Here is a 12,663-nt window from a genome sequence, read left to right as displayed (position 1 = left end):
TTTGATGTCTAGTGTTGGCAAAAACTTTTGTATACTCCAGATCTGTCATTAGCGTAGTTGGCATGCATTAGCTTGAAGGGCTAACTTGGCTTGTTTGCTGTATTACGTGAACATCACTAGGGGTGGGGGAAATTTCCGATTCTTAGATGCATCGCGATTCGGACGTGGACGAATCTGAATCGATTCACAAACGTCCAAATTTCGATTATTTAAATCTGTTAATTAGAGTAATACAGAAGGTTCTAAATAATGCGGAACTAAGAAGCGCGGTACGTGTCATCTCCGGGACACTTTGGGATGCGCACCTGGAGCAGACATGCTGACACGCGCACAGAGGAAAACAAACATGGCTGACCGCTACCCACCTCGCCATGAGAGCTGAACAGCTTCTTCTAATTTAAAAGCAGATGTGTGGAAATACTTCGGCTTCTACAACGTTGACGGCGGAAGCGAACTGAACAAGAGCCACGTTATATGTAAGCTGTGTCGTGCTAAAATAAAATACTTTGGCAACACAACAAACATGAGAAGCCGTGTAACTCGATTCCACCTGATGGAGGAGTCAGGGAGACAGCAGGCTGTTGTTGCTGTGGCAACTAGTGGCGCTACCGACCAGAAAACAATCGAGGAAGCAATTAGAAAGCTGCCACCCTCATCGGAAAAGGCGAAGCGAATTACGAAGGTCATGCGGCATTTACTGCCAAGGATTTGCGTCCTTATTCTGTCGTGAGAAAAACCAGGGATTTCGAACACTGCTGCATACACTGGAGCCCAGAAACACCATCCCATCCCGACGCTATTTCACCGACACTCTACCATCAAACCAAAACAGAAGTCATGGCCTCACTGTTGAAGGCAGGCAGGAATGTAGTTGCATGTGATGCGTGGACGCCTGTCGCCACCGAATCATTTGTTACTCAAACTGCGCATTTTATCTTGTGATTTAAGATACCTGTTGTTACCTTTGGTTCCGTACAACGAAGTTGTAACTTTCCAGTTTGCAAGCATTTCCATTTATATGTTTAATAAAATATAATGGAAATGAATTCAACTCTCTTATTACAAATGCACTGTTTTTAAAAATTGCAAGTGTTGAATGCTTATTCAGTGAGACAAAAAGAAATGTGTGTTGTGAAAAAGTGCATCTATATACATAAATTAAAGATGCATCAATAATCGTTTTATAATCAAATCGTAGCCCCTGAATCGTAATCGTAATCGAATCGCGAGGTGCCCAAAGATTCCCACCCCTAAACATCACTATCACCCTGAATGGGGAGAGAGAGAGAAAGATATGAATAGACGAACAGTCGTATCCAACAGCCAAATCCAACTCAACTGGCATAAAAGATATCTGAAAAGGTATCTGTACTTGTGCTGCTGTGTATCCTTTAGCATTTTAACAATGGAGGGATTTGATGAAATCAGTGAATAGACTGAAGAGGATGAGACTTTAAACTTGCTTCTACTGAGAAGACAAAAGGAAAACAAGACAAGGAGATGATCAGTGCGTCAACTGAATCAAACAAGAGCTTAAGGGTGAGTATGTTTTGGTCCAACAAATGCTGGACATGGATGAGGAGATGCACTTTGGGTATTTTCTCTTTTCTGGCAACTGTTTTAATGATCTGGTCCTATATGGTTCACACCAGGGATACACAAAACTCTGGTAGATGTGTGCGAGAGGCTCGCTGTGACTACCATTCTCCAAGTCTGTGACGAGGAGGGAAAGTTTTGAGTGACACTTCTGTTAAAAAAAAGTAATTTCCGTTGAGTGACTCTTATCACAGTGTCAAGCACCCTACGTTAAATCAGGCTCGACAGCGGGCATGTTGGTTGCGTTCAGGGTTCTTTTAAAAAATATTCAAATAGAGTCCAAAACATACAGCTGCAGATCGTGACACAAGCATCAATGGCAGGCATGGGAGTATCAACAGAATAAAAGGAAACCCAACCCTAACCATGAAAATTAACAAACCATAACAAAATCAATAAGAGGCCTCCTTACCGAAATCAACTGATTGAATTAGTGTTAATTGAATAAATTTAATTTCCATCTTCCCGTGTCTCTGTTGCATCATACCAATGTATCATTTGCAGTGTTGTGTCTTTGTGTGTGTGTGAGGGAGATGTAATTAAGAGATAAAGATTCAATGTGAGACTTGTGTTCATTGTCTGTGTGTGTGTGTGTCGATTTTTGCTGACATATCCAGAGAACACATTGGCTGTGGTGAAATAGGAATGCAAAATCCTCTGACTGCCACAGTTCACTTATTACAATCTGGTTCCAGTCAGTAACTCCTGACTGAAAGGTGGGCAAATTGTAATATTTTGCAAAGTGAGCAGCCATTCCTCAGATTAAAAACACATTAACCAAGATTTGCAAATGAATATTTAAGAAAATGAAAAAGCCTTAAGCTCAGTGTAGATAGTAAGAACTGTAAGGGAAGAGTATTGACCTACATTTATATAATTAGGCATAATGCTATAATATTTTTAATTAATTAAAAATTACTGCATGATCACTATACTGTACTTCATTTATGTCTTTGAGACTAAAAAAGCCGACAATGTCCATGACTGTGCATACAGTGTATTCATGTTTTACAAGAATGTTAATGAATAGCAAATAATTATTCTCACTCACAGAATGCAGAGCAGTGGGTTTCAAACTTTTTGTCACAGCAAAGCGCAAGTCAAAATCTCAAGGCACACCTGTATTTTTATCTGTGCACAACAGCTTCTATAACGCGTGTCATCACTCTCATCACGACATAAGACAATAAAATGAGACAAATAAGACAGGTAGCTTTTGTGAAACTGCCTACTAACAGTTTTATTTGTCTCTTTTCTTTTGGTGGTAGGTAGTTTTGGCTGGTGGTTTGTTGTAATTTGCTCCTTACAGTTAAGCTATCCATTGTCCCACTCACAGCTTTCTTCCTCTAAATGTTATCATCCCTCACAACGGCTGCCAATCAGAGCTTTTGTTGTGTCACACACTTATGATTCCCACACACAAACTGCGATCAATAGGTTCCCTATGGAAGTTTTTTTTTAAATTAAATTGCATTTTCTAGATAGAGTTTGCCTCTTTATAAGGAAATGGGTGTACACAACATACCGATACAGTCAATTAAAAAAAAAAAAAAATCACTCATAACTTTTTGTATGGGCCTGGCTGAATATTGCAATAATAGGCTAATGTGTGGTTATCAAAAAATCCCACAGCACACCTGGATTGGCATCACACCATCTGAGAACCACTAATGCAGACTATGCGTATAAGCCTGCCACTGGCCACCTATTTCAGACGGACTTCACTTCCTGTTCTGAGAATTTTCAAAATCCCCTTCGCTATATGAAACTAGTACTGCATAGCTAGACCTATCTCCACCTTTTGTTTTAGCACTTTGTGTAAAACAACTGCACCTCCATGTCAGCAACCTACATGCTTTAATGTCTTTTAATGATTTATGTGGTGTTTTCTTTTGCTGGGATTTAGTCATTTTAATGCCAGGGCCCAATCAAGTTCTCTGCTGACACTATTTTTCAAGGGCACCGTCACTGCATCCTGGGTACAGCGTAGCCCAAGAGGATTGAGACTTAAAGAAATATAACCAACCCTGAGCATTTTTTTCCTTAGAACAGAATTATGATGGGCTTAGCCAGATCTTTTTCCAGCAGTGGCAAAGCGCTAGAACAAAGTGTGGAGACAGCTCTGGCTATGCGAGACGAGCAAAGAATGAACTTCAGAGTCACAGGTATACACTCATACACAAAAAATGTCCCCAAAAAATGTCTATTAGAATAATATTAAATAAACTGCTTGCACAAATCCTCTCATACCCCCCAAATCCAGTTCTTTTGCAGGCCAGGAGTACTGTGCAGCCATAGCTTACTCATTGCCACCGTGTATGGAGCACCTATGAGTAAGCAGCCTAAGTTCATGACTAATTGCTCATCCATGCATTCATGCATGTACCCATCCATCCAAAAAATTTAGGATGTTGTGGACATATTTGCATACATTATATACACTGTACGTATTTAAATTAAACAGATAAATGCACCTTTTCTGTGATGATGCGATCCACACACTGCTTCCCTGTCAAAGGCAGGCTGCATTTGTCCAATATCTTGTGTTTTCCTCCCTGAAAGACAAAGGGGAGTTGGTTCAGATTAAAACTTAACTAGAGGTCAGTCACTTTCAGACTATGTGTTGACACTTCCAGGGATGCAGCTCCAGTTTTAATATATCCAAGGATGCAGCTGGTTATGTTCGCTCATTGTATCCCCGAAGGATATCCAGCACATATCCCATGTGAGTCTGTCTGAGTTTCCCCGCCAGTCATCTTAAAGAAAAGGCGCACATCTGAATGCCTCTGACGCTGGCTGAGAAGCACACATCATACATCACACACTTCTCCCCCTTCCCCATCATGAATGAGAGCAGACTTCAGGGCAGTAAATTTATGCTCACCTGCTGCACCATCTGGAATATAGCTGGGCGCCAGACAGGCTCCCATTAGCAAAAAACAGCATGCTTCTGTGAATGCAGAATGTTACGTTGCCCTTGCATCATATCAGTTTGGACTGTCCAAAAGTAAACCAATTCATTTGGAGTGCCTACTGCTATTGTCAGAAGCCCTCGGGGGGTTATTGATCCCTCGTTGCAGCACCAGTCGAACTAATCAGCTGTTCCAGATACAATGAGTCCAGTTCTAGACTTGTATTCCAAATTAGCTGAAGACAAACCAACAAGAGATGCTTTGTGTGCAAAACCTCATCAGGGTGAGCTGGCGCTCTCTGGTAGAGAGGCATTATGCAATCCATTAACAAAATTATCCTTAATCAGTCATAACACTCACTCATTATCGCAGGAAGCAGACACAAAGGTACACGAGTGAGGGTACCAACATGGGAAAAGAAAATTGCCAATTTAATTTTGACCTGGATGCCTGAGAAAGGAAATGAGTCTTTTGGGGTAATTTGTAGAGACAATGTTGGTTAGAACAGGTGTGGCAAAAGCTCACAAACACACACACACACACACCGACACACGCATACATGTATACACACACCTTAGCTGAGTGCTCCATTGTGACCACCACCTTGGTTCCAGCGCTTGCCACCAAATCCATGGCTCCTCCCATTCCCTTCACCATCTTACCCTGAGAAAAGAAGATAAAAATTGAGTTGACTAAACAACAAGAACATCTTACAATATAAAACAAACCGATCTTAATCAGCCCTTAACTATGGCCTTAAAAATTACCATCAAGTTTAACGCACAGCAAACAAAAGCATTTATATAGAAAGGTGGACAGAAATGACAGCACTACATTTTTCTTATCTGCTGCACCTATTCATGCCGATAGCTCTCCCAAAAAACAATTTCCTCCCGCATCAGAAATACATACAAGTTTACAAAGCTGCAACGTGGCTCTTTGTCTTCAATGCGGGGATATCTTCTGATGCTCTGTGCTTGGTAAAGAATAATTTCATTCCTGCACTAGTAAGACCCTGAAAAACTTCACAGACTGAGACAGAGAGCAGGAGGAAGAGATTAAAATGGATCTACAGTGTTAGAAATACGTGGCGAGGTTACAGTGGCAACACCACAAAAGGTTTTTCAATTAAAGATTATAAAATGAAGCCGTGATGTCCACCCTCCCCCCGAAAAAATTCCACAGTATCTTAAAAGAAAGTGGTTTATTTTTCTAACCTGGATCCTATTTTAGTTTTTTATCATTATTTCTGTGTGTTACTTTTACTTTTCAGCTTAATTGACAAAAGGAAGGCAGAGACACACTGTGGCATAGCTTAACAAACAACCGGTGAAATGCAGAATGGAGCACACAGGTTATAAACAATTTCAAATCTCAACCACATATTTAGAAGTGAGAAAGAAGGTGAACATATCTGGTGAAAACTTAGCACAACTTTTAATAGGCACCATGCCTCTGGTGGAAAGTTGTTAGATGGGAATTATCTCCAATGAAAAGTGTCGGCAGCACGCTCTGTGGATTGTACAAAATAGCAGCGAGGCTGTTTCTGCAAAGACATGTTGCTGTATGTTGAATTCTTAAATGTCATTTTTCTATGCCGTGAATGCCACGAGCCAAATTTAATTCACAGCCTTGGTTTTGGGGCACCTGCAGAAATGTCAAGGACAGATATCCTAGTACCTGAGCAAATTAAACCAAAGCTATCTGCGTGAACAGATACCAACAGTGGGGAGTGAGAAAATGTGCTTATTGTAATTAAGTTGACCAAACCATTACTTGTTAGAGTAATGGCTTAAAAACTAATTGTTTTTGTGGCATTCTGAAGGTGTTTTTAATGGTCTAAGCTATTAAAAGGTCCAGTGTGTAGGATTTAGTGGCATCTTGCAGTGAGGTTGCAGACTGATAACAACTCCTATGTGCCAAGCTTGTGGGAGAAGTACTGGGCCAATGTGAAAACACAAGTGGCCCTGTCTTGAGCCAGTGTTTGGTTTGTCCGATCTGGGCTACTGTAGAAACAACATGGCAGACCCATGGAAGAGGACCAGCGCTGTATGTAGATATAAACGGCTCATTCCAAGGTAAGGAAGACACAGTTCTTAGTTTCATGTGATTATACATGAATGAAAATCTGGGGAATTAAACTCCCTGGATTAAATACGAGGTTACAAGTCTTGGTGTGATCCTGGATTCCGATCTAAGCTTCAAGTCCCAATAACAAGGTGAAGAATGCATAATTTTTCCACCTTAAGGCCCGTTTCCACCGCAGGAACCACCCCCAAAGGACAGAGCTTCGTAACTTTTACAGGGCCTAAACAAGTCCCTGCCTCGGAGTAGGTACTCAGAACGGCCCCGAAAAACTCCTGGGTGGGGCTTGGGGTTTACTTGGTGCTGATTGGATATACTCAAGGCGGATGTGATGTCAACAGAAAGCGACAAAATAGCCGGCATTTTTAAAACTCAAAATGGTCGTGCAACGATTACGTCACATCCAGAGCCCCGTAACTTTACAGGAACCTTCCTCCTACTCCGCCCTCTCAGCGAAGACACGGCGGTTGAGAGGGCCGAGCGAGAGGACGTTCCTATAAAGTTCCTGGCCCCCCAAATAGTACCAGTTTCAAGCCGACTTGACTACTGTAGCACTTTCGCTGGCCTCCCAAAAAACCAAACAGAGACACTCATTCAAAACTCTGCAGCTCGGCTATTAACCAGAACCAAGAGGAGAGAGCACATTGATCAGGCCAGTCTGAGCTGCTCTGCACTGGCTTCCTGTTACATTCAGAGTTGATTTTAAGGTCGTCCTCCTTGTATACAAAGCCCTACATGGGCTGGGACCAAGCTACATTGCTAACTCCCTTGTTAACCATTTGCCTCCAGTAACACTGTGTTCATCTGCTGCTGGTTTATTGGAGGTTGGAAGAAGATCAGGGATGCAGCCTTTGTCAGTTACGCCCCAAAGCTTTGGAACACACTACCTATAGATATCAGGGAAGCTAGCTCGCTAAATATTTTTAAAAGAAAGCTGCAACTCTTTTAAATCTTACTTGATCTTATGGTTTATAGTTGTACAATTCTGATTTTATGAATGAGTAAATCCATGTTAAAAACTGTTTTAAAAGTCCTTTTGTTCATTCTGTCTATTTTCATGTGAGGTGCTCAGTGCTTATATTGCCCTTATTGTAAAGCCCTCAGTATAGAGATGAATTTAGTACCATTTTGAGAGCAATCATGACACTGTGATTAGACCTTCTCTATAAAAACCATCCATGGCTGCATCTAAAAAGGAAAATAGCTGGGAGTCTAAAACCTAGACTAACCGTACAAACTCTCAGTCAGTAACTGTGAAAGGCTTGCTGCTAGCAGACAACAATAGCACTGTACAAAAGACAGAATAAAAAGTGTCGAAAAATATGATCATAGCGCACAGATTCTTTCATAGATCACAACCCTAGCAATCTGCAAATATCTGGGGACCACTGTCTCTTAATTTGGCAGGGAAAAGGATGACAATTGCAGAGAAATGTGAGCAGGGCACAGAGCAAGCGGCAAAGCATCTGCACTGAAGCAAACTTCAGGAGGCATCCCTTCACAACAGCAGCCAATGTTCACTTGTCTTCATCTTTTAAGAGTTGCTTAGATAATATGGTTAAAGTAGGAGCTTTAAACCATGTCTGAATGCTGCTGTGCCAGTGCACTAAAGCTTTGTAGTTACAATTCAATGAGTAAAGAAAATACATACATGTTTTCATTAAAAATTTAACTCACAGTGGGTTTTTATTTAAAAAGGAAAAATACTTTAAAGAAAAAAGCAATCTGAGAGATCATCACAGTGACAGAACTGCCAGCCGGGTGAAAAATCGTCTTCTGGTCCCTCATTGTTCCCAATAAAGAAGGTTTCCAAATAAGGAAGGCTGACATGCAGATATGGCCACAGGGTGACGGCTGAGTAACTGAATTAAAATCCCATTTGCTCATCAATCATGAGAAGAGCCTGCTTTGCTCTCTGCTCGATAACCAGAGGATATATATGCCAAGTGTGGCAGGGATACTGTCTGCCTCCGGGGAGGCCAGCTGGGCGGGGAAGATATCAACAGAGAGTGGAAGGAAGGCTGGGAGAGGGGGAGATGGAGGGGAGGAAGTAGGTAAAAGCATAGACTGAGGACATGGGAGACGCTGCATTTAATTTCATTTAATTCTATTATCTTTAAGAACGCCATCTAAAAAGTGGCCTGACCTAACATCCTTGAATAAACTCACTAAAATATGTTATTAAAATAGTATTAATTTAGATTTTTAACCTTCAAGCTAAATCTCTTCACCCTTTTTTTCCTGTTAGTGTTTCATCCAGCGCACAGTGAGTCTTAAGATGATCCATCCTCAGACAGAAACAGTGTTCTTTTTACATGATCAATGTTAATGCACTTTGTGACAGTCGAAGGGCTAGGTGGTGTGTGTGCACAGGCCCTGGAGGGATAAAGCTGTCTGACCTGATAGTAGCAGGTCTGGATTTACAGCTGCTAATGTACTCCACCCAGCAACTAGGCTGCAGTTAATCACGGAGGGCATCTGCTTTTAAAATTAAACATCCGTGTTGAAACACAAGTCTGGTTTTGATCAATAAAAAAGTCAAAACAATAATGAGCATTTAAATGGAAATTACAAAATGATGTTTTGCTGCAGGGGCGATGAAACTTTTACTGGAACGGCTGTTTGCTGTAAAAAATGAAATGTCTGTGTGTTTTTTGGCAACTGGAATTGCAGGCAACGAGTGACAGGAATTGTTATAGGCCATTACTTTTTGAATGAATGCAAGCTTTGAAATGAAATGATGCAGCCACAGTGCCTGTGCTGCGCTGAGGTGACAGCAGCCAAGCATACAGGAACAACAATTCAGCTCGTGTATGCATGTGGTCAAATGTCTCACTGATGTTTATGACCTTGTCGTATCTAGAAATATAAAATAACATCGCTGTGGAGATAGACAGGCATGGGCTCTGCTGCTCGTGGAGTATTGTCCATGACCTATATTGCTGGGAAGACTGGCATTTGCTCGTCTTTGATTTAAAGCTTTGCATGTGGTTATCTGAAAGCGCTTTGATCTAAGCTGTTCCATACAGCAAAACTTATCATGATCTGTGGGCGTGTGACGAAGGACAAGTTTATGAAATGGCACGACGGGATGAGCTAATAACCTTCCATTCTGCTCGTTAAAGTGATTTTATTCAACTTCTGGCTGGCCTGGTTGTATATGAGACGTGTTTTGTCTGACTAGGCTTGGTTGCTAGGCTTCTGTAAAGCTGCTCACCTGCGACTGTGCCAAAAATCGGACCTTTCTTGATTGCTTGCCTCTTAATATTGGAGTTAAACCAGATTAAAAGACTCCTATTTTGCCAAATGGATAGTTTTGTGGAGACTGTTGGAGGTTGCCGCAGCGTCTGGCTTTCGACCAGCACAACCTGCAGCAGGGCACTGACTAACAGAGTGAATAGATTGTCAGAACAATATACCCAGAGAGAAATATCTCCTGTCTAAGTCGCCTGGGTAATTTAGCTATTTAATTAACACAGCTTTGATGATATTAACCTTGTTGGTCCGTCTGAAGCCCCACAGGTTTTTTAATTTCCTCGCCACTCTGATTGTGTCCATTTGCCTGCTGGAATCTCAGCACTGTGGGGGAACTACAACACCTGACAGTATCTAGACACATCATTAGCTACAATACACAAAGATGAAGATTCCCTGTGAGACATCTCCCTTCTACGTTGCAACAGTTGCTGAAATACAATCATAGGGACACATTCATACATACTGTTCTGGGAGAACTGTTGTACTGTTGCATAACGTATTACAGAAGACCTCATTCTATTCAGATGTGCAAAATACCCTCCGTGACAACAAAGGCACTTCACTGTTAATTTTGTGGTCCTTTATTTCACTGTTTCACATTAGCACCAGTAATGAGAAAACCTCCTTGCACTTGTTTCCACTGCTGTTACTTTTATTTCCCACAAAACATCTATTTTACTTTTTCACTGGCTTTTTGAACTATTTCTCTGAAATGAATCCCTGCCAGAGGCGCATATACAGTAGCCTACACATATGCTAATTAAAAAGGCGTTTAAGAACATCCATTCATATAATGGCTTTAACAGTGAGAGATAATGTGGGGGACTGCAGGAGGCAGTATCACTGGTGCAGAACCCAGATAACACAAGACTTCTCAAGTTAAAGCTCCGCTAAGATGACACCTATCATAACATGTGAGCCAAGAGACAATGACAGTCAGTCCCACTCAACCAAAAAGGTTTTCTCAGTGTGCCACACAACTAGGGTTATTTATAGCCCTTTATAAGAGTAAGCATGCTTTCATACTGTGGTTTTCTGTATACATAACACTGTTGGTCCATCTCTCCAGGAAAATGGGGCAACAAGTGTAGCAATTCAAAGTCTGACTTTTTTGCACGGAGTGCCTATGTCTTATGCAGAGAGGGAACATTTAGAAAACTTAAATTCTTTTTGTTCATTATCTACGGTGGCTCTGAGAACTCTACGCACTGCAAACTGACACCACACATACAAATGAAGAAACATCTTCACCAACTTGACGACACATGCGCACTATTCAGAAAACATTCATCAATTTAACGACACGAAAAACTCTACTTGACCACAAGCAGGAACATCAACTTGAGGAGAAAACAACTTGATGACACAAGAAAACAATTTCACGTTACATGCACAGCATTTAGGCTAAGCACTGAAGATACTCACAACACAATGGAAACTGTTTCCAGGGGACACTTAAATGTGATGTACACAGCTGGGACATGCTTGCTCTGGCCATGGTTTTGATTTAAGAGGGATTAATATTTCTGCGTTGAATGTACACACCGTACCTACGGTGTAGGCTCTGTGTCGACAGAGCCTGTGCCGTACCCTACACCGTAGCCTGATGTGCACCTCCCAAGAAGTTTAACTACATGTCGCAGCGATGCAGACCTCCTGTCTATTTTTGTAAGCTGAATCCTTTTCCCTCGGTGGAAACAAAGCTTTTATTTACTTTCATTTCACAAATAAGAAACAATAAATTGTGAAGACAATAAAGCCTAGGCTAATTTATACAATGTAAAATGCCATAGGCTTGTGCTAAAAACATTAGCATGTTGTATTTGTTTGGAAAACATGTTTAGTATAAGACAATTGTTTTATCTGTATAGCTTGTGAGTTGTAATGGAGTCTAATTTTGTAATGTTGCCGTTGTTAAATGTTGCTGTTGTCCGTGGCTTCATATGAGGAGAGGAAAATCCATTAGCTGCTAGGCTAATTTATACAATGTAAAATGCCACAGACTTGTGCTAAAAACATTAGCATGTTGTATTTGTGGGGAAAATGTGCTGCGAGTTATAGTGAAGCCGATTTGTGTGTGGTCTCTATTAAGCCATGTTTAATGTGTGTTTTGGGCATGTCTTGAATCAACTAAACTTTACAGCACTTCACAGAAATCCTGCTGCAGACTGGTGTTTTGGAGGTGTAACTGCAGAATGACACAGACACACCACCACACAAGTATAAAAGCTCACAACTGCGTAGACCACATGCGTAGGCTATGGCATAGGCTCTGCATAGAGCTGACGCACAAGTATAAATCCTGCTTTGTAAAGTAATAAAACTTGACATATGTCAAATGGTGTTGGAAAACCACACTGTATGCTTTTTAAAAAAAGCTTATTTTAACATCAGTGTTTCCCACAGAAATTGATTGTACGTGTGGCAGTAGGTGACGACGGGGAGGACGACAGCAAACTTCCTTTTCCTTTTTTCCTTTTAAATGCCTGTGTGCTCCTCTGTGTCATTCTGTGTCCCGACTCTAAATTCAGAGGTTTTTGTGGGTCCGTGAACACAGGAGGGGCAGAGCTCTCAGCAGCAGTTTGTGACTCGTGGGATGCATTATTGATCTGTCGATCTGTTCACAGCTGATCAGATTAGATCCATGGATGAGACAAGCAGCTGCTGCGGGTGAATGCAAACTTTTAGACCCAGCAGAATGAATGGTAAAGTTTCACTGCCAATACACCTGACATTCTGCTGCTTCGTCTCTGCCCTCAGTGCTCTCTGCGCTCCAACAGTGTGGTGCTATCAATAAGAGAATGGTTATATA

The 12,663-nt window shown here is 41.3% G+C and overlaps 1 protein-coding gene across 1 annotated transcript in view; it reads right to left on the bottom strand.

Moving 5' to 3' along the window:
* Positions 1-12,663, bottom strand: part of oxct1a (3-oxoacid CoA transferase 1a) — a 62,021-nt gene that overhangs the window by 11,640 nt on the left and 37,718 nt on the right. The window contains exons 14-15 of the mRNA XM_033619347.2: positions 5,082-5,171; positions 4,071-4,151 (exon numbers count right to left, since the gene is read on the bottom strand). Of these exons, the coding sequence (XP_033475238.1) occupies positions 4,071-4,151; positions 5,082-5,171 (171 nt within the window). The remainder of the gene's footprint in view (positions 1-4,070; positions 4,152-5,081; positions 5,172-12,663) is intronic.

Source organism: Epinephelus lanceolatus, chromosome 9, assembly GCF_041903045.1.
Source record: "Epinephelus lanceolatus isolate andai-2023 chromosome 9, ASM4190304v1, whole genome shotgun sequence".
NCBI classification, from domain to species: Eukaryota; Metazoa; Chordata; class Actinopteri; order Perciformes; family Serranidae; genus Epinephelus; species Epinephelus lanceolatus.
The sequence above is the reverse complement of the archived record's forward strand: the minus strand, read 5'-3'. Positions and strand labels throughout refer to the sequence as shown.